Here is a 22,369-nt window from a genome sequence, read left to right on the forward strand (position 1 = left end):
GAAATAAAGCTTCTAGCCTCTGTTGCAAAATATATAAAAAAATTGGAATGGTGACCTAAAGCTTTGGAATGTTGTCCAGAATCCAAATATAGTTGGCTCTGTTTTAACAGAGTGGTTCATTGCAAAGTGTCCAGATAGGTCTACTGAGTGGCACCGAGGAGTCCATCCATCACTATGGAAAGTGTGTTATTAGCAACTGTGTTTTACAGTTTAAGAAACTAAAGTGCACAAAGTTAAATGACTTTAGGGCCAGGCTTTGAACCCAGCTAAGTACAGTGCTTATCCCAGGGACTGAAAACTAACACGGAACAGACCAGAGAAGTGTATGGTTGCTGCAGAGGTTATGGTGGGCCTCCAGTCAGCCGTCAGCCGTGATGGAAGATCTAGAGCCAGCTGGTGGGAAATGAGCAGCCTTCTCTCTGTCTGTCACTGTGTTGGTATCCAGGGCCGATCACAAACTGGGAGGCTTAAAGAACAGAAATGTGCCCTCTTAACAGTTTTAGGAGGCCAGAAACTCTGAAGGCAAAGCAGCGTTGGGCTCACATCTTCTGAAGGTGCTGAAGGAAATGCTATCCCGCCCTTGTCCTAGCTTCTGGTAGATGCTAGTCGCCCCACATTGTTGGCTTTTCTGTCACCACAGTCTAACCTCTGCCTCCATCACTCGTGTGGCTTTCTTCCCTATGTCCCATGTGTTGTCTTCTCTTATTGTGATAAAGACAGCAGTGGCTGGATTTAGAATTCATCCTAAAGTCAGGATACTTTTGTCTGTAGGTCCTTAACTGGTTTGATGTATGAAGACCCTGTTTCTAATTCAGAAAGCAGTCTGAGGTAGAGATGTTTGGGAGACACTACTCAACTCTGTATTATTTCTGACTTAACGTATACCCTAGGGTTAAGACACCCGAGTGAGACTTTCTTTTCACTTCTTGTTTCAGTCCACAAATAAGTCCTTAAATGAATAATGGGCAATTGTGGCAGACTTAAAATCTATTGAATAGCTCTGTTTTCAATCTTGAAATGATTCTTGGAATGAAAGGCTGGGCCGGGCACAGCAGCAAACGGAATGTTAAGGTTCACATTTGGGCGGTGGTGTGGCATGCCTTGAATCCCAGCACTCAGGAGGCAGAGACAGGCGGATCTCTGTGAGTTTGAGGCCAGCCTGGTCCACAGAGTGAGTTCCGGGGCAGGCTTCAAAATTACAGAGAAACCCTGTCTTGACAAAGAATTCACATCGTACGTGTTTCTTGAAGAGCCTCTTTCATGGCTAGTGCGTTTCTTTTGCCCTTATTTCATCCCTTGTTCTAATTTTAGCATCTGTGATGGAAATGGGGCTGCATGTGATCAGGCTGGAAACAACCCCTCACCCCTGACTCTGACTGTGTAGACCCTAAAACACGTGTCAGCAGGTTTTGTGGATAAGCCCATTGTGGGGCTGCTTCATGGGAAATCTGTGCGATGCCACTTACAAAAAGAGCACAACTTAGAAGCCATAGCTGTTTAAATACATGTTTAAAAAAATCCTCAGACCATAGGCTATTCTGTTAAACAAGGAGTTTTAAAAATAAATCATAGCTTATATGTACGTTCATAAAAATTTTAAGAGCGTGCTGCTACTCACAGAGGTCTTACTGTGAACATGTTTGCAAAGTAAATAATCATACTTTAATTGCTTTTGTATAGCTACCAACTTCATGGGTGATGCTGACTTTCCTCTAATTATGGTTCCTATATTTAGAGGGATATTCAGGGGTATAACTCAGTGTGCAAGGCTCTGGTCTCTGCTGGGGAAGGTGGGAAGGGAGGAGGGGAGAAAAGAGAGAATGTTAGAGTTCGCTTTCCAGCCGTATTGCCAACCAGACTTAGGTCTCTTCCTCTGCTCTCCATAGCTGCCTCCTGGCTCAGTCAATTTGTTCACCACCTGTGGTGGTTTAAATAGAAATGGCCCCTATAGGCTCGTATATTTGGATGCTTTTTCACTTGAAAGTGGCAACACTTGGCAGGGATTGGAAGGTGTGGTTTTGTTGGAGTAGGTGTGGCCTTACTGGGAGAAGGGTAACACCTGGAGTAAGCTTTGGGCTTTCAAAAGCTCAAGCCAGACCCAGTGACACCGCATTAGGAAGGTTGAGAACCACTGTTCTAGGAAGATGTTAGTTTTCTAGGGATGCTGTTCAGTCCACTCTAGGAGGTTGTAGAGATGTAGATGAAATAAGCTGGAAGGAACTACGCATGTAGGAAATTAGCAAAATGCGAAGAAGCCACTCAGTTACCCTCCCTCACCATCACCCCTTTCTCCCGTGACAGACAGCCGTCTGTGGTAGGTCAACTCTCACGTCACCTGCTCAGATTGGGATGGGTAGCCTAACATCTGAGTTATGCCCCAATGTTAGCCAGGACTCTCATTTCCTTTCCAGACTTTCATATTTTTGTAATTAATCTGCCTCACACCTGCCTTAGTCTGCAGGACTAAGTCCTGGACCTGTCTGCACACCATCTTCACACCACAGTCACCTCAGGTTGTCTCTCATTCCTGCCCCATCGCCTTGACCACAGTTGGTGCCTAAACCCCTTACTTCAGCCTCTGATCAAGATTAATGACCCATTGCTTCTGTCCTATTCGATCTTCCAAATAGTTCTTTCATGTAGTTACAATTTCTGCTTCCAGCCAGACTTTCATGGCTACTTGAAAACTTCCTTCCTTCTTTCACACAGTCTTCCATTCTTACTTCCCTGAGAGCTGTTGGGGATGTCGCTGTTTTCTTGTTGTTGTTTGTTTATGGTTTTGAATTTTTGTTTTACTTTTTTACTCACCAGTGACTCTGCTTGCTTTGGCGTCTCCTTCCCCAAGAACCTATAGAAGCCATAAAACACACACTGTGACACCCTACCCCTGCGCCTCTGCCTCTCTGCTCCTTCTCTTCTTCCCCCATCTCAGAGGTAGAACTCAACTGTCTCAGTGATGAACCGCTTGCCTGAGTCCACTTGCTCCCAGGCCCTCTTGTCAGATATCCCTGCATGCTCCCCTTCCCTTTTCATCCTCTCCCTGCTTTTTCCTTTGCTTGCCTCAGTGTCTATATTTGCTATATTTTTTTTATTGTAAAAGTTTCTTCCTTCCTTCCTTCCCCTTTCCACTGAGCTATTCTCTTGAGAAGTCAGCAGAACTGTAAATGGGTTGACTGGATATGAGTCCCTCACTCTTTCTGTGTCCTTGTTCCCTCGTGTACAACGGGCTGCAAATATTTCTGACCTCATAGAATTATTGTTGATATTAAATCTTAATGTAGTGAAGTTCCTAGTGGAACATATTTCATTTTTTAAAGGTGGTAATAGTATCTTCTCTGGGTGTTCACGGAACTTCTTTCATAGCCCCTCTCTAGAAACATGACAGCCATTAGGTGTGGTTCTGCCCTCAAAGCCTGGAGGTTCCTTGAGGGACAAGATTGTTTGTTCCCATCATTTTATTCCCAGGCCTAAACATAGTTTTAGTACCTTAGCTTCATCTCTCCATCACAATATGACCACGGTTAATAAGTTTTCTCTATCGAGGGTAAAATTGGCTTTCCTATTTCTAGGCCTATTTCAGTCCCAATGAGTCTTCCATCACACACTGCATGGTTTTATCTGTCTGTCTGTCTGTCTATCTATCTATCTATCTATCTATCTATCTATCTATCTATCTAGTTCCAGGCAAGCACTTTTGTACTGTGCTACAGTCCCTAATATATGTAAATGTTGTGTTTTAACATTGGTCAGCATAGCAGAGGATGGATTATGGTTATGGTAGGATAATGGATAATGGGGATATACTTGCTGCCTAAGACAAAGGAGCAGATAGAGAAGGGGTTCATCCACAGTGGCTTGTGATGCAGAAGGAAGGAAAAAAGCTACTCAGTAACATCTGTTGCTGTGATGCGCTACAGTGACAAAATAACTTGGGGGAGAGGGTTTCCGTGGCCCCTGGTTCGGGCATACGGTATACCATTTCCAGGTATGGCGGAGTTGGGAACTCAAAGCAGTCATATCCACAGTCAAGAGTGGAGAGTGAATCCATGCATATTTGTACTCTTGGCTCCTTTTCTCGACTTTTATACAGTCCAGGACCCACACCCAGGAAGTGATGCCTCCCTGAGCAGCAGTAAGAGTGGTATGTTGCTGTCTGTTGGCAGAATGGCCTGCCTGATCTTGGAAGGAGGTGTTTATAGTTATCTTATGTCCATAACATAGTTACATTAATATGGAAGGGCCTCAGGAATCACAACATGGCTCAGTAAATGGAGGATAATATGGGGGTGAGCAGCAGCCAAAGTTTGACCCCAGATGTGTGCATAATCTAAGATGAAATGTAGTGAGGGCAAAACTCATCTTTAAAGGAGCGTCGGCTGCTGCTCCAGAGTCGCTGAACACGTGTGAAAAGAAGGTGTTTGTGAAACTGCTGGGCTTCCTGCAGTAGGAGAACAGTCAGACGTTATGTCATGAGGCGCTGGTAATCTAGTCTTTCTATGGATGCTAAAGAGAGCAGTCTTCTAAGGCTTTCCTTGAATCAGCTCTTGTCTACACCATCTACCGAGTGCATCTGCATCCTTCACCCATGCCTACACCATCTGCCAAATGCATCTGCGTCCTTCACCCATGCCTACACCATCTGCCAAATGCATCTGCGTCCTTCACCCTTGTCTACACCATCTGCCGAATGCATCTGCATCCTTCACCCATGACTCCTCTCCATTGACCTGAGTATCTCTCACTGCACAGTCTGGTTCATGATCTGGTACAAAAATGTACTTGCCCAGCTGAGAGTTCGCTCTCCTTTCAATGGGGTTGGCTCTCTGTTTCACTCACTTTAGGTGACACTAGCTCTTATTGTTGGCATACTTCTGGAAATGTTATAATTTATCATTGCAGTTTTATAGACAGTCAGTAAATGGTATGGCGCTCATGTAAAAGGAGCTAAATAAATTCTTGTTGAATGAATGAACAAATAGGGCGTGCCTCTTTTCTGTGTAACAAACATCTGCAGCTTTTCATTACTCTATATCTAGTAGGTAGACATTATTAACTACTGGCTGTTACAGTGACAGAGAAAGCTAGTTAGGGCCATGAATCTTGCCTGTGTATTGTCCCCCTTTCAAGTTTTGAAGTACAGGCTTTTTTAAAAATTTTTTTTTGTCTGTGTAGCATGAATCTGAAATATTCCTAGTACAAATACAATTTGCCTTCTACCTTTACCTTGCTGATTGTATTGGCAAAACAGTCCATTCTTCTCCATAAACTAGAGGGAAAAAATAAAACATTTCTAAACATAATCTCTCAAATAGATTTCCCCTGATGGCTTCTCCAGGAGACCCCATACAACAAGTTCTAGTTCAGTTTGCAGTGGTTTGGGCTTTAGGATCTTTCTCAATGACTCCAAGAAGCCTTTTTTCCCCCCCTCGGCTTTCTTCTATGCCCTGGACTACTTTGCTTGGACTGAAACAGATTGGACTGATCTGTTTCAAAACTCAAGCCTGCCCATTGGCCAGATGTCTGTGACCACTTTCCACTGGTTTTTTAGTTTTCCATGATTAAACCAAAATACAAGAAGATGATGCCATGTCTGACCAAGGGCAGATGTTGCGAGTTGCCAAAGCCCCGGTATCCATCACCATGACATGCCATTTGCTCCCCTGGATGGAGACAGTCAGGGCTTTCAGGGGCCAAGCTTCAAGGGAAGAATAGTGAGCAAGTAGGTGTCATTTGGAAGTGATTTGATAGCTGGGAGATGTACCGGCTAGCCACTGCAAATTTCACTTGTGATATATTAGCAGGAATGTCGGGAGCCCGCACTGAGGGTGAGGCCTGCCTTTCCCACAGGCAGCCCTTCATAGCTGACACGTTACACATGTCTCTGGAGTCTAACATATGGCTTCCTGAGCTTGCAAATGTGGCCTCCTGCTCTGTTGAAATAATGTCTGTTTGAACAGTCTCCTGGAATAGCGAAGCTGCATTCAATAAAATAATTTCCTGTCCAGGAAGTTCTCTCTAGGGTCCTTTAAAATGTGATTTCTAAGGAACATCGTAGAAATTCTGCATTCAAGTGTTACCTGCCTCTGTATCCATAATGCACTGTCAGGTTGTAGCTGTAGAAGTCGTTGTTTGTTGTGGATGTTAAAAAAGTTTCGTGGAGTGTTAGTTAGACGGGAACGGGACAGGTTGTCCAGTTCAAGAATAATAAGCCCAGTTTGATGGTATAGACCCTATGTCCCAGCCAATCCATAGACTGGGGGAGGAGCCAACCCAAAGGTTAAGGCTGCCCTTGGCTACAGATCAAGTTCAAGGCCAGCCAGGGCAGCTCAGTGAGACCCTTTGAAACTACATGCATGTTTTATGTGTATGTACATGAATCTAACAGCAGCTTCATCACCGAGTGGGTTTATGAATTTTCCAGATAATTAAGAACCAGGTTTTAGGAACAGACTTGTCTTCAATAAATGGTATGGTAAACAGGTGGGAGTGTGTCCATCCGTTCACCCTTGACCCAGTGTCAGCTTAGCCAGAAGCAGACCCCAGCGATGTTTTCGTTCTATATATGGGGGAGGGAAGGGAGAGGAGAAACATGATTTATTAAAGAAAGCATACACGAATATATGGTTTGGCGGATACTTAACCAAGTGAGTGTCTATGGCTCCACTAACCAGATTGCAAAGCAGACCAGAGCCACTGTGTAGGCCCAAGCATCCCTTTCTCACCAGCCACAAATCCCAACTCTTAACTTACATCCTGGCTTTTACTACAGCCTTGTCCTTGGTTTTATTGTATCCACTTCTACACGGTGTGGTTCTATTTCTTCTGGATTTTTTCTTTATATGAGTACAGCATATAAAGTGGGGCTTTGCAGGTCGGTCTTGTTCTCTGATCATTTTCTAGTAATCATCTGTGCTCTTGAACCCCATTGTGTTCATTTGGTTGCCTTGAAGACTCCCCATCTTTGTACTATCATCTACTTATGTCACTTGTGAATTTGGTCTCTTCTGAGTGGGACTCTTAACCCTGCACAGATCCTACAGACACATTGAAGATGCATCCCTGAGCAAAGGCCTAATGTTCGCTGAGTAGTCTTGGAACAGAGAATTTCTTTCTCTTTTTCCTATCCTATTCTTATTAAGGCTTTGTGGAGGACAGAATTGGTTTACATAAATTCCCTAGCCGGCCTTGGCAGAAACCGAATGTCTCTGAATGGGATCAGTGAGAATAGTTGCTGGACCTAAGAGACTCCTGGGAATCATCTCAAACCACTGGGTCAGAATCTTTAGAATGAGACCGAGAGTCTGCACACTCACCCGCCATCTGGGTGGTTCTTGTGAGGGAGAGACAGGCTCACCCCAGTTGAATTAATGAGGTTTGGCATCTTAGTCATGAAGAAATTTGCGGAAAGTATCCATGCTTAAAAATTGTGGAAAACTGGCTTTGTGTGTGTGTGTGTGTGTGTGTGTGTGTGTGTGTGTGTAAGAGCTAAGGAAGTTGGACTCATTTAGCCTGTAAATGTATTTTTAAAAGAATGAAACATGATTTAATTGTTTAAAAGAGAATGAATTTTATTGTGACAGTGCAAATATTTGCTAAGTCAAGAGAGATTTAGATTAGTCAAGAGGGAGCACATACTGTGCATTCTCCAGGCACCGGGGATGTAAGAGAGAAAAGCTGCAGTCCACTGCCTTTAGGGAACTGAGGTTTGGGCTAAAATGAACAAACCAGAACCCTCGAGCAAAAGCCAGGATGCCATATTTCATCTCGTCTAGACAGTAGGCTTCAGTGGCGCTGAGTAGGTGGCCCCCGAGGACACAGCAGAGCAGAGTAGCAGAGAAGTCACCAGGAAGGCCCTAGGCTCCTCCAGGGCCTGTCAGCTTTAGACATTGTCCTGTGTGTAGGTGGTGGATGGCAGAGGGTTCTAAGCCACGGCTTCCATTGTATTATTGTGATTCTCTAATAAAAAGTACTTGCTCTCACTGCCCGGTGGGCATGTGTTTATGCGAGCCAGATGTTTCATAAGGCGTTTGGTCTTATTAAACTTGAGCACCTGGTGGTATCGTTTTTGTTTTGCTTTTAATTTTGTTAGCTTAACCCAAAACTGGGCCGAAAACTCTTAAAGTGACAAGTGTGGGGCCTGTCTTCAGGCTTGTCAGAGGAGAGGATTTTCACAGAAGAGTTGAGGAAGAGACATTCTCCATGCATGGTAGTCTCTGAAAACCTTTCTTGGTTCCAGAGTGCAAATGACCTTCGATTGTCAGGAGAGCACGTCCCATTTCATCTTTTTATTTATTTTTTATTTTTTATTTTTATTTTTTTTGTTTTTTCGAGATAGGGTTTCTCTGAAGCTTTAGAGCCTGTCCTGGAGCTAGCTCTTGTAGACCAGGCTGGTCTCGAACTCACAGAGATCCGCCTGCCTCTGCCTCCCGAGTGCTGGGATTAAAGGCGTGCGCCACCACCGCCCGGCTCATTTCATCTTTTTATCCGGCTGATCCCGAATCTTTTGACTGCAGATTGACCGAGATAACTTTTAAGGTTTCTTCTGGTGCTTGATTTCAATGTGGTGCCTCTTGGTGAAGGGTTAGGGGACACAGAGATAAGGGTAAGGAAGAGGAATTTGCTTCTAGATGCCTAAGAGAGGTGGCATCAGAATGCTTCTTGATCATGCCCCCATGCTGTGCCAGACTCGGGAGATAATATATCAGGTGGCAGTGTGTGGAGAGGTGTCTGAGGAAGACGAGGTTTAGAAGAAAGTAGAGGTCACCTTCCCGGCTCTCCCTTTCTCAGTTTTTTCTGGTCTTCCTCCATTCACACCCTGAAGGTCCCTGTTATGAATGAGCCCCTGTTCTTGTCCCCCTTACCCATCATGAGCCACTGGGCAGCACTTACAGACTGAATGGCAATGCCAGTTACTGGGCATCCACATAGGAGACACCAGCTTCTCTCAGCTTCATCTGCCTAGAGAGGCTCAGGTCCTGCAGCCTGATTCATAGTCCGTTCAGACCTCAGGCAAGTGCTGTTGACCTCCAGGCTGCATAGGAGGGAGCCCTTCCTTGCCGTGGCCTCTCCAGAGATCCACCTGGAACTCATTTAGGGAACCCTCATCATGAGATTTTTCTCTGAAGAGTGGAGTGTCTCAGTGGCAGCAGGCAGAAAAGCCTCTCATGTGGCCTCGCCTGGCTTAAACACTTTCAGTGTCATCCACTAAGATTTCACATTCTTCTGATAGGCCCGATCCAGTCTTAATTTAGTCAGTGCACATGAAGGGAGGATTTTACAGGGGGACCAATCTATACCCTTTCAGGGAAGTGTAGCCAGAGATCATTGGCCCCAATACACTTCAGCAAGGCTTTATTTTGTTTGTTTGTTTCTAAAGCACACTCTGGGGGACATCTCCTGCAATCTGTTTCTTTGTGTGTGCTACAGTTAAGTAGCACTTCTTAGACTGGTAATAAGAGCTGGTGCCCTGGGCATGCACTTCTGTCTTCTTTTCAATGGGATGCTTGGTTTGTCGTCAAGATAATGCCTAATTTTTTGAGTACACCGTTGGAGTAGGAATGTGAAGGACGGTGGCCCAGACAGACTTTGATAAAAATCCAATTTGATGTAATCATACAGAGCTGTGCTATTTCATATGGCACTCACTAGCAGTTTCTCAGAGTTTTAAGAATTCAGTCCCTCGGTGGCACTGGCTGTTTGGCGTGTAATAACTTGAGCAGAGACAACTTCTGTCCTGAGCGATACTTCATTGAGTTGGCAGTCTGGACAGCTACTTAAACCCTGCAGACAGCTCAGAGAATCGAGGCCTGGTAAGCAGGCCAGAAGGAATAGCTTGTGTTTAAAGCCTTGGTAAACTTGACCTGCTTGCCAGTTTGGTTTGATAGCGCAGTGCTCTCGAGTGAACTGGGCACTAGGTCGAAGGCCAGCATTCTCAGGCCCCAGTTGTCAAGGTTAGCAAGCAGTTAGCTAATGAGTAAACTGGCCCGTTGTCCACATCGCTTCACCTTCTGAAGGGGAGCTGAAGGGAGTGACCGTACCTCAGAGTTTGCCGAGGCCTGGTAGTTCATTAAGCTGTTGTGCTTTCTTTGGAGAAACCAGCCTTTTGGGGGTGTTCCTACGGTGAAGCTGAAGGCGTTTGTGGAACTGCTGGTTGGGAGTAGGGCTTGATTTGACAGCGATGTGGCTGAAGTCACTCACCCCTCTTCCTCAACCTTTTGCTCCACAGACCAATGAGTGGAACAAGAATGACGACCGCCTGCTGCAGGCTGTGGAGAATGGAGATGCTGAGAAGGTGGCCTCACTGCTGGGCAAGAAGGGGACCAGTGCCACCAAGCATGACACCGAGGGCAGGACCGCGTAAGAGAAAAGACTGGTTTTTGCATATGAGTTGGTGTTACGAGTTGGGGAGCATTTCAGTAGTAGAGTGTCTGCGAAGCATGTCCAAAGCCCAGGGCTCCGTCTCCAACACTATAAGAAACAAACAAAGAAACCCCTAAACATTGCCTCATTTAGGGTTTTCAACAAGGGCTCCAGAATCCCTAGCATATCAAGGGGAGTTTGATCAATGTTTTGGGGGACTTGGAAAAATTACTGCTGACCCCTTCCTAAGCTAAAACATTTATGGGTTTGTTTCCTTTTCCATCAAGTCAAGATTATACATTGGACTTTCCCTAGTGGCTGTGTTTGTTCCTGGAGCCAGCCAACCAACGATTGCACCAGAGAACTAACAGTGCCAGGATTGCGAGCCCTTGGTAGATGGGAAATCAGTTCTTCCCTGGATGGGAAACAGCACAGCTTTCAAAGCTTACTTTGTGCTTTGTTAAGCCACTTTTTAGCATAGGTAGTGACTGCATGAGCATTCTAGTAAGATTTTGCTTTCTCTTGGTATGCATCAAATTCCTGCTTGTCATAAATAAAACTTTTTTGCGGGGGGGAGGGAGGAGCTTAGAGCCATCTTTACTTTGGTAGTGGTATTGAAAACTGACTTTCAGACCACACAGGGTCATGTGGACTCTGTTATATATGCATGACCTCCTAATCCTTGAGCCTCACTCCTTTTGTTCATATTGAGACTGTATCCCTAGATATTCTGGAACTCACTATGTTGACCAGGCTCCCCTTGAACTCATAAATACATGACTGCCTCCATTTCCCAAGTGCTAGGATTAAAGGTGTGTGCCACCATGTCCAGCCGAGCCTTACTTTGGTGTCCTCAGAAGCAGCTGCGAGACACGGCCTTGTGTGCCAATTGTGTCCGTCACCGGAGATCCCAACAGCATGGGAAAGGAACTGTAGGTGTGGGGTTGTTGTTGGCAGGTTTCTCCGGTTGGTGACTGGGGCGCTTGTCTGAGGATGTCTAGAAGTATTAGACTTATAGCGGAGTTGGCAGGCATGGCTTTCTGTCTGCTCTTCATTAAGTCCTGGTCCATTGCTGCCCTGAGCTACAAAGGCAGAACTGCATAATTATGGCAGAGACCATATGGTTCACAGAGCCCCCAAGTACTCCTAGCCTGGCTCTTCGCATAAAACGTCCATTTTCCTTTGTGTTTAGGTAGAGCAAACGGAGTCTTTGTCCTTGCTCTCCTGTTCCTCAGAGGCAGAGTCTCTCCCTAGGGATCACAATGTGTTCACAGTTAGTTAATAAAGGTCCATGAGAGTATGGATTGCCCAGGGTTGTAGGTACCGTGTGTACAGAGAGAGCACAATTCTCACTAGCAGGAGACACTCGAGAAACGTCTTTTCTTCCTCACTCCAGACCTGTGATTCTTAGTCCAGGGAGCTTCTGCCCTGGAATTGCCTAAGGTACTTGAAAAGGGTGTTCTGAGTCATGGCACCTTGGGAACCCCGGGGAGCGAGTCTGTGCTTTTGTGCTGAGGTTTCTGGTGACAGACAGTGCCTTTTGTACTAGTCTACCACAGCCTCCCTGCAATTATTCCTTGTGTCCCAGTGTCTGCATAAAACAGCCTCTTATAGTTATCCCTGGGGATGGCAAGATACGTGCTTATGACACTTTTGACTAAGGTAATACTCACTAAAAAGATGACAGAAAATTTAGATTAACATCTTAGACACAGGCATGAAGAGCGTATGGAATTCGTCCCTTATTTCCTATTTATTATGTATAGACTAGATGACGAAGGTGACCATACTCTAGTCTCCCTTCTCTATTGTGGTAAAAAGCACATCACATAAAAGTAGGCATTTTAATGATTTTAAAATCTACAGTTTGGTTCCTCAAGCACTTTTTTACGTGCAGTTCATCAACCATAAGAACTCTCTGTGCCTGCTAGGTGGTCACCCCCAACCTCTTGCAGTCTGTCATTAATGAGCTTACAATCTCTGTGCATTTGCCTCTTCTGAGTGTTCCATGTCAATGGAGTCATGTGTGTGGCCTCTGCCTCCTCACCTAGTGTGTGCTCAGGGGCCATCCTTGTTTTGTTCTCTTACAATGGCATTACTGTACACAGAAGTTGCGCAGAAAACCCCAGCTCCATCTTACAGATGGTAAAACTGAGGCCTCTGCACCATGGCTCTCCCTATCTTGCTCTCGGATGGCAGCCCTTTTTTCTTTTTTCTTTAACAACCCTTATTTAAAAAGTTAGAAAAATTAATTGACTATTTTTCTAGTGCGGGATTTTCCAGAAATCAAAATCTGTCAACACTTCATTTTCCTGCTTGGGATACTTACTTAAGGACTGAAATGATTAACCAGTAACTGTGAATTCAAGTTTCAAAGGCAACCATGGCGTTGAATCTTAGCTGGTTTTATATTTCTAGTCTAACCCAGTGGTCAGAATAGTCACACTGAGGTGAGGCTGAGAGACCAGAGACCGTCTTCCTTATCCCTTTATCACACCGTAACAATGTAAACGCGACCTTCCTGCTATCAAAGGAGTCCCACGTGGCATCCCTCCATCTCCTCGGCCATGGGTGTTGATTGCCTTTGTGCCGAGGTTCCCTGTGATCTGCGTACTCCTGGAAAATTTGGTTCTCTCTGGTCTTTCTAGGTACATTTGGTTGGGTAAACCCACAAACTGCAGTGTCCTAAGAATAGTTCGGAGTCTGTGACAGACCACGGCTGGTCTTGTCCCCTTTACTGCAGCACGTGGTTCCATCAGCCCAGCGGAACATCTGTAGAAATGATTGGTGATCATTTGGTAGCATGTCTGAGATGCTTCATTTTTCCCACTAAAGGATATGGCCATATTGAACTTGAAAGTTATATCCCTGTCCATGCTCGGTCTCATTTCCTGCCTTTTCCTTCTTTTCCTTGTACACAGGTCCATGCAAATTGGGCTGCAGGATCCCTTTCTCGAGCACTTTTTAGGGAAGGGAATTTGCCTGTGAGGGCAGAGTTTGCACTTGGTGACTCAACGCCATCTCTCAACCATGCTCCCATGTAAACCTTCTCTCCTTATGTACCCCCTTTTCCTGTATGTCCCTACCTTCTCTTAAGTAAAACTGTGCACCATCTGTACAAGTTCTGTGTCCAGTTACATTCTGTAGGGCTGACAGAACAGAGCAGCAGTAATACTTCCACCATGAAAGGCCTTGCTTTCCAAAGGACCTGAATCTCCTGTGTGGTTCAGCTCTAGGAAGACAAGGGTCATATCATTTTTGTTGTTTAGCCTTTCCCTGGGATCTGGGAACAAAGGAACCCTTTGCTGTGGATGCTGTGGAGGAAAAAATAACCTCTTATTTTTACCTATAATGCCTCAGAGATAAATTACCGAGGGGCGAATTAACGTGGGGTCCAGAGGAAATGGCAATTCCGAGGAAGCATCACCGCCCTCACCCCTGCTTCCAGGCCAGTGTCAATAGGAAGGCACTCAGCTTGTACTATCCTGAGGACCAGCAAGCCCAGGAGTCCCAAGAATGTGTTGGTCCAAGTAGTCATTGCTCAGTCATCCTCTAGAAACTGCCATAGCCCAGAACCAGATGGGTAGCTTGGAAATGCCCAAGACTTTTTTTTTTAGTTTCTTCTTGAAGATCCTCTGTCATGGTAAGAGAAGAAGCCGTCAGAAAATGTCTTCTTCCGCCACTGTTTACAGAGGGGATTTTAAAAAGTCAAAGCAGTTGAATGATGAGTTCATTTAGGGAAGATTGGGAGCAGGGTGGTGGCTCGGTTAGAGAGCAGAACAGAGCAGGGCTGGCAGTTGCGGCGGCGAGCTATGTTTATGGAGGTAGGCTTGAGTTTCCTCGGCTCCATCTGCTCCCTTTCCATGGGGGAGGTGAGGAAGTGGGAGGATTCCATACCCCGAAACCTTACCGTGGAAGAGTCTAATTGCTTCAAGATGGTTTCCCCTGTGTTGAATATGCCTTTAATTAAAGTGCTGTGTGTTTGTCTTGGGAACAAGCAGACTAAATAAAATCACGGCTGGGACCATAGTACTCACCAGGGCATATGTGTATAGGCCTCAGAAAGGGCATTGAGAGAGAGAGTGAGAGAGAAAGAGAGGGAGAGGGAGAGAGAGAGAAAGAGGAAAGAGACTATGAGAGAGAGAGAGAGGAGAGAGAGAGAGAGAGAGAGAGAGAGAGAGAGAAGAAAGAGACTATGTGTGGGTAGTCCGCGTTTCAGAAACCTTATCCCTTTGGCCTTGAAAGCAGAAACTCTTGGAAGTATTTTTAGATGTCTGTGGAGCTGAAGTGTAAAGTAGAGAAGTAGGTTTTGATCTCTGCAAGCCAGTACAATAAGGCATTTCTCTGGCCCGTGGCCTTTTACCCTCTGCCTTGCTGTTTGCTCAGAACAGGGATGCCTTAGGTAGTTGGCACCAGCAGTTCCGTCTTAGAAATCAAATCATACCATGTGACCAGCCTTCTCTAGCCCTTCTCACAAAGGGCTTCTGAATAATTTAATGGCAACCATTATATTCTGGGAGTGATGGCGGCCTCCGTCCCTCTCTGCATCATACAGCTTCCCTTTGAAGGTTGGTCTTAGGTAGTGATAGGTACATGAGCTCTGGATTGTATGGACTAAGTCTTTATCTCTTGAAACTGCTCTGGAAATTAGAGCCCGGGTTGTGATGTTCTTTATCCCCTGACTCATAGCTTTTTGCTTCCTGCTGATACTTGCTAGGTCTTAAACTATACACATATACAAAATATATATTGAGTCTTGCAATATTTTACTTATTTTTGTATGTATGTGTGTAGGTGGAATTTTTTGTCCTGCCAGCCTGCTCCCAAAGACTTAAATATTAATTATAAATGCTCAGCCGATATCTTAGGCTTATTTTTAGCTAGCTCTTATAACTTAAATTAACTCATTTCTATTAATCTATGTACTGTCCTGAGGCTCCTTTACCTCGTCTGTGAACTTCCCACGTTGCTTCTCCGCATCTGGCTGGCAACTCCTCATGACTCCCTTGGATGCTGCCTTTCTTCCCAGCGTTCTCTCTGCCCCAAAAAACCTGCCTAGCTCTCGGCTGATCAGCCTTTTTATTAACAATGACAGCAACACATCTTCACACTGTTGAGTGTTATACTGCATGTGTGTATGTGTACCATGCACATGCTTTGTGCCCATGGAGGTCAGAAGAGGGCATCAGACCCCTGGAACTGGGGTTTTAGCTGGTGTGAGTCACCACGTGGATGCTGGGAATGGAGCCTGGGTCCTCTGCAAGAGCAGTGAGTGCTCTTAACCTCTGCGTCATAACTCCAGTCCCTGCATCAATTTTCAGAGGTGAATGAATTCTTTCGGGGCCTCACTGACCCCGGGCCAACGGTTATCCCCTTGATTTTCATTAGATGGTAGAAAGTGTGTCACTGTGGGTGGGCTTTGAGATTTCAGAAGATGCACACCACACCATCCATTTTATGTGCTTTCTGTGTTTGGCTCAAGATGTGAGGTCTCAGCTGCTGCTCCAGGTGCCATGTCTGTCGGCTGACCTCTTCCTGCCCTCCACTGTCCTGTCTGAACCCCCGGAGATGTAGGCCCGGATTAGCTCTTTCTTCTGTGGTTGTCATGATGTTTTATCACAGTAGAACAGTAACTAGGGCAGAAATTAGAAATTAGTCCCAGGAAGTAGACTGTGTGACAGACCGAATGACCATGCAGGTTTATGGTTTTGTTTTTTGGTTTGTTTTTATTTATCTATTTTGGTTTGGTTTGGGTTTTTTTTTGGGGGGGGGGATGTGAAAAAATGTGGGATTTTAGACTAGAAAAGCAGTTGAACACTAAACAGAGCTCAGTGAACCATCCAAGTAGGAGTTTGGAAGTCAGTAGTACTGGGGCTTCCATGACTGTGGAGGCCCAGGCCAAGGGGTTCCAGAGGGGAGCAGTGTTAGCCACTGGGCTAGAGACTTTTCTTGTGAACTTCAGCAAAGAATCTGGCTACTTTCAGCTTTCATCCTAAGAACTTGTGTGAGGCTGAATGAAAAACGAGTAGACTAATTTCTTTGGAAGAAGCTGTTTCAAGACAGCTTCACATTGACTCTGTTAAGTGGTTATTAGTGACACTTGTGTGCTGCAGGTCTACAACGAAGAAGAGCAAAAGAAATGAAAAATACACAGGGCATAGAGGAAAAGGAGACGACCAAGCTGGATGTCACTGCCAACTCTTGTTCTGTGACGGAAGCTGTAATTGTTAAAAATTAGCACCGTTAAGGAGAGGCCAAATCTGCATTGGCATAGTGGGAAGGTTGTTCTCAGGGCAAGGCCCCACCCAGCTCAGCTTCCAGTGTGTTAAAGGAAAAGGAACTTTCTGCCCCTAGAAAAGAACAGCAACAAATACAGCTGCAAATGTGATCCAAGGGTGCCTGGGCTCCCCTCGTTGGTGGTCAAACTTGGCAGTGTCATCCAAAAAAATGCCGACTTTAGAGTCACAAAGGATACAAGAGTAAAGAGCTCATGGGCTCTTCCTTCTCGGGTGCTTTTCTGTTTCCCTGATAAAACACTATTACCAAGGGAACTTACACAAGAGTTTGATTGGAGCTTATAGTTCTAGACGGAAAAGATACCATTGCATCATGGTGAGGGAACGGTAGGCATGGTGCTAGAGCAGCAACTGAGAGCCCACATTTTGATCCACAGACGGGAAGCAGAGAGCACACTGGGAAATTCTAAGCTTGCCCCAGTGCTCTGCTTGCTTCAGCAAAACCAAGCCAAATAGCTTTCCCAAATAGCATCACCAGCAGGGGACCAAATGATCCAATGCATGAGAACACAAGGGGCACCTCATTCAAACCACCATAGAATACAAACACACTCTGGATAGGAAGGGTTTGTAATTACCATGGATGAGTCAGATGGTTGGTCCAATTAGTGAAATACCAATCAAGACACACATCTCAGCCAGGCTTCCCAATGGGCGTTGGGTCCTGACAAGTTGCAGGTGGGCTGAAAAACGCAGAATTGGAGGGAGGTTTTTTTTATTTTATTTTATTTTTTTTTAATTTTTTTTGTTCATGTATGCACAGACACATACTTTTTAGTATATAGTGCTTGTGTTACAAGTTAGGTTAATTTTGTCCTCTGGTAGATCATGTCAGAGTTATACTCTAAGAAAATGTACGTTACAGCGGAATGCCAACTTATTGAAAAACTGCTGTAAATGGGAGACATAATCAGAAGGAGTGGACTATGACTAGAATAAATTTGGAAGCTAGGAACTACTAGTGGAAATATTGTTTTAAAGCTGTTCGCAGAGTCTGATTAAGCAAACAGTTGTCCTACCTGTGATCCAAGACCTGGGTGACAGCAGCAGGGGGATGACCGCAAGGCGTGGTCAGCTTTTTGTATGTCACAAGACCTTGTCCCAAAACAGAAGCAAGTGGAATAAGTATGCCAAGTGAAGAATTTTAAAGATGGCAGTGTGTGATTGTTGCCTGGCTGGCTGGCTGACCTCCTCCTCCTCCTCCTGGTTGGCTAGGACTGAAGCTACCGCCAATGTGGGGTCGCAGAGATCCTGGGAAACTTGGTCAATCTGGTAGAGAGCAGAGCAGGGAGACTGGGGGTGGAGCTGTCGAGCACACAGTCAATGACCTGCCCTCAGTCACTCACAAGAGAGAGGGCGTCTGGAGCGGGAGGTTCTCACGCTACAGCAACAACCAGGCAGTTCAAAGGTCAGCGTGATCAGTGTGAGTGCCTATCCTTCACACATGCGCATCCTCCTGCAAGCCTTCCAGAAAACCCATCCCACCGAGTCAGTTTCTCAAGACTCTCGTGCATCCCTTCTCACTTGTAACCTCTGCTAAGTCCCAAAGTGGCTGCATTTATCTTGTTTCATTACCAAACTGCCAGGGTCAGAGACGACTGAGGGATTATTTGTTGAGCTGCTGGGCACAAGGCTTTCCCCTTTGTCACCCATTTATCCCAGTTCATTCGTCAGTCCCTGTCCAGTGTTCCTCACATACCTCGCTTCTGAAGGTCTCACTTAGCCCGGGACCATCAAAGAATTAACTAAGAAGCCCAGAAATTCTGGAATCAATACACATCACCTGCTCTTCTTTCTAGCACAGAGTCTGAGATGTGTTACGTTCGGAGTGTGGATTTCTTCTCACCCCCTTCCCAGACCCCAGGGCCTGACATGTGCCAAGCAAAGGTTGTGTCCTTGAGCTGCACCCCCAGTCCTGTAGGGGTTCAATCTCAGCACTTGGGAGTCAGAGGCAGGTAGATCTCTGTAAGTTTGAGGCGAGCCTGGTCTACAAGTTCTAGGACAGCTAGAACTACACAGATAAACCCTGTCTCGGGGGGGGGGGGGGGTCAACAGTCATATTCGTTACTTTCCTTGTTTCTGCGACAAAATAGCCAATAGGAAGAAGGGTGGAAGATTTTTGTCTCCTCAGTTTGCCATGGTGGGAAGTGTGCTGCGGGCTGGACTCTGGCTCCATCAGTGCCAGTGGGAGCAGCAGAGGCCCCCTTACCCCACCATAGACTGGAACCAGAGAACACGGGCAGGAACAAGAAAAGTACAAAACCCTCTTAATGACTTCCGTCTACCAGCCAGGCCCTTCCGTTCCTGTGTGGTGTTCCTGGACCCTGACTCCAATAGAAAAGCATTAGAGCAGTGAATTCCCATTCTCATCTTCTTGGCATGTCCTAGCTTCTTTGAACCTCAGTAACTTTGAGCTTGGAGATGTTAGTGTCCCTTTCTACACCTGGTAATACTTGGAATCTGGCTTGTATGCAGCTAGGGCGGGTAGGGACTGGGGAATGGTTGTCTCTGCTGAGTGTTGACTCTTTAATCTGTTGGTTCCGGAGGCGGGGGAGATGTTGAAGTCTCGTGGAGACTACACAGGTAAAAGGCAGCAGAGTTCCATTTGAGTAAGATTTTCTGTGAATGAGCATGCCTGAAAAGTCATTCTTCGGAAAGTAGCCTCGAGAATGTCTTCCCTTCCACTCCCAGAAGAATTATGTTTACTCTTTGGAAACTAGAACTTGCCAAATTGAAACTCAGGACCTTTGAATAGCGGCTCAAGTCTCCTTCTGGATGAAGAACCTTGGGAAATATCTCATCCTGGTCCCGAGGTGTTTGTTTCAGGGAAGTTTGCACAACCCACTGAGTACTTTTGTAGGAAAGGGAACCTCCATTGCTGGTCCTTCGCTTCAGGGCTAGGATTGCATCCCTATCCCCGCATCCCTAAGCTGTCCCAGGGACATGCCCATGTTTGCTTTTGGCCAAATGCTTCCAGTTTTTGGTTTAAAGTTTGTTTTTTTTAAAGAGCAGCACAGTCAATGACGTAGAATCCATAGCATGTACCTTGTTTTTCAGAGTGATTGAGCAAATCACCATGTTTCAGCATGGTAGTGGAGGACCAGCATCTTGGGGGCAAGATGCAATGCTAGGTTTAGATCTGGTTCTGCTGCTTATCCTCAGACTTTGGACAAGTTACTAAATTCCTATGTGCCTCAGTTTCCTCTTCTGTAAGTTGAATACCAATAGTTTATTATATAATTACTGCCCGCATACTGTTTCCGTAGATTATCTGCTATCGTTGATGGCGGTGTCATACAATTGCTTTAAACTAAAGTTCAGTGACCACCATGTATCAATAAAATGAATGCCAGTGTGCTACCCAGACCTCTAGCTCCTCACCAGGCCACCCTCTCCTCCTCTGCCACCCCCACTGTCCTATACTCAGGCTTCGTAGCTGCTGCTTGAGGCTAGGGACATCACCCATGAGGTGACTTTCTCTTCAGGGGAGGGGGGTAGGGGGTAAGAAAGAAAAAGTCTTAAGAGAGAAGTAGAACTGGTGGGGACTAAAAGCTTGGGGTTGGTCCAAGTGTCAAAAGCGCAGAAACATCCCAAGAATCAAAAGGCGTCTCAGGATGAAAGCGGCTTTATGTAAATCGTGTGGCTGCTTGTTTGTGTCTTTTGGTTACATCTCTGTTGAGGGCTGGCCTGAGCCTTATAGCAGAGCTAAACATGCCCTGTAACAACAAAACATGACACCGGAGAGATTTCTTTTTTGTGGGACATAGCTGTAAAATGGGTTTTAAGGTTAAGAGAGTTTGTTTTTAAAGAATGGTGAAACAGTGGGTATCATGGCAGAACGTGATGATGTGGGGTTCTCAGTTTGTCCTCCATTTAGGTCAGTGCGTTTTTACTGTAGGTGTATGGGAGCTATTCTGGGGATCTAATGCAGGAAGCTTTGAACTCAGTGGAATCTGGGGTCTTGTTAGAGCTTTAGAACTTCCACTTCTTTACCTCCTCCTTCCCTCCCTCCCTCCATCCCTCCCTCCATTCCTCCCTCCATTCCTCCCTTCTTCCCCTCCTCTCTTCCTTCTTTGAGATTTTATTTGTGTGTCGCTGTCTGAATGTATATGCACCACATATGTGCAGTGCTAAGAGAGGCCACAAGAGGGCAGCAGCTCCCCTGGGATGGAGTTATAGATGGTTGTGACCTGTCATGTGGGTGCTGGGAGTTGAACCTGGTCCTCTTTAAGAGCAGCTGATGCTCTTAATTGCTGAGCCTTCTCCCCAGTCCCCAGAACTTGCATTTCTAACATACTCTTGGTCCATGAACCACTCTGTGAGTTTAGGTTTCTAAGGTGCTGCCTCTTCAGCTCTAGGGAGCCACTCTGCCTAACCCTGGGCAGTGACCAGTAGTTTTGTCCAGGGATCTTGCATTAGAGGAGTAGATAAAAGGTTCTTTAAGCCTTTCTGCCTCCACCGAATTCTTGACCTACTTAAATAAAACTATAAGGAAACAGTCTTTCTCAAACTGTGTAGACTTTTTAATGGCAGTTCTAGTTTTTAGGAAAAGTCAGCAGCTTTGGTAGAGACAGAACTGAAGGGCGTTCTTCTTTGCATTCAATCTCTTCTATTCCTCAAAGGGGAGAGTTCAGCTGTTAGAAAACTGAGCTACTTCAGGGGGCTCATCAAGAAAGACCGAAGTGGAAGGCTGGAAATCAGTGTCAGCTCCTAACACTCATATTGGACAGCCTGCAACTCCATCTCTGGGGAACCCAATGCTCTCTTCTGCACTGTGTGGGCACCCTGTGCACATGGCATTTACACACAGACATGTACACATACATAAAGAATTTTTTAAATAAATATAACTTTTGCTTCTGTAAGTTTTGCACTGTAATAAAAATTATGTTTAAATAAAAAAAGTGGAACTCCCTGCATTCTGTCAGAAATGCGTAATAGGGAGTAGCTTTAGAAGACTTAGAAGTGTCTCAGAGAGGTAAATACATCTGTGAGCAATCCCATCGCTGTGTAAACCTGCAGGCTTGTGGGCATATACTCATATATATATATATATGCCCACACATGTATACTCTACTTATATATTGTAGCATTAACAGTACTTTAAAAGTAGAAACAACCAACATAGGCATCAAGTTATAAGTGGAAAAGCAAAGCACTATGCTCACGAACTTAAATAGCCAAGAGATACTGATAATCCATGCGTGTGTCTTGACAACTTCTAAATGAAGTCAGATCCAGTGGACCACATAGTGTATGGTCCTGTCTCTAGGAAATGTTCACACAGTGGGGTGAATTGGTAGAAGGTGGAAATTACACTGGTGATTATTTTATTTTATTTTATTTTTTAAGGACTGGGAGAAACGGGGAAATGAGTGTCTCTTCGTCTGGAGATTTTGTCAAAAAATGTGGAATTAAGGAGTGGGCGTTATTACTTGACTATAGAGCCGTACACGTTAGTGTTTGATCCCCAGCTAGTGGTGTTGTTTGGGAGAGGGTGGGTTCTGGCTGGAGGAAGTAGGTCACTGGCAGTGTACTTTTGAAGGGTCAACCCATCTCTGCCCCTTCTCTTCTCTCCACTTCCTGACCACCATGGTGGTAGCTCTCTGCCCCACTAGGACATCCTCACCACAATGAACCGAAACACCTTTCCTAGGTCAGGGATTTTAGTTGTAGTGACAATAAGTCTGACTGGCACAGTGATGTTAGTCACA

General features: G+C 45.4%; 1 protein-coding gene across 5 annotated transcripts in view; it reads left to right on the forward strand.

Moving 5' to 3' along the window:
- Positions 1-22,369, forward strand: part of Rai14 (retinoic acid induced 14) — a 136,107-nt gene that overhangs the window by 74,735 nt on the left and 39,003 nt on the right. For 2 of the 5 annotated variants that reach the window (XM_038322451.1, XM_038322450.1), the window contains one exon: positions 10,226-10,356. In XM_038322451.1, the coding sequence (XP_038178379.1) occupies positions 10,226-10,356 (131 nt within the window). The other 3 variants (XM_038322449.1, XM_038322452.1, XM_038322453.1) reach the window with 2 other exon arrangements.

Source organism: Arvicola amphibius, chromosome 3 (assembly GCF_903992535.2).
Source record: "Arvicola amphibius chromosome 3, mArvAmp1.2, whole genome shotgun sequence".
Lineage (NCBI taxonomy): Eukaryota > Metazoa > Chordata > Mammalia > Rodentia > Cricetidae > Arvicola > Arvicola amphibius.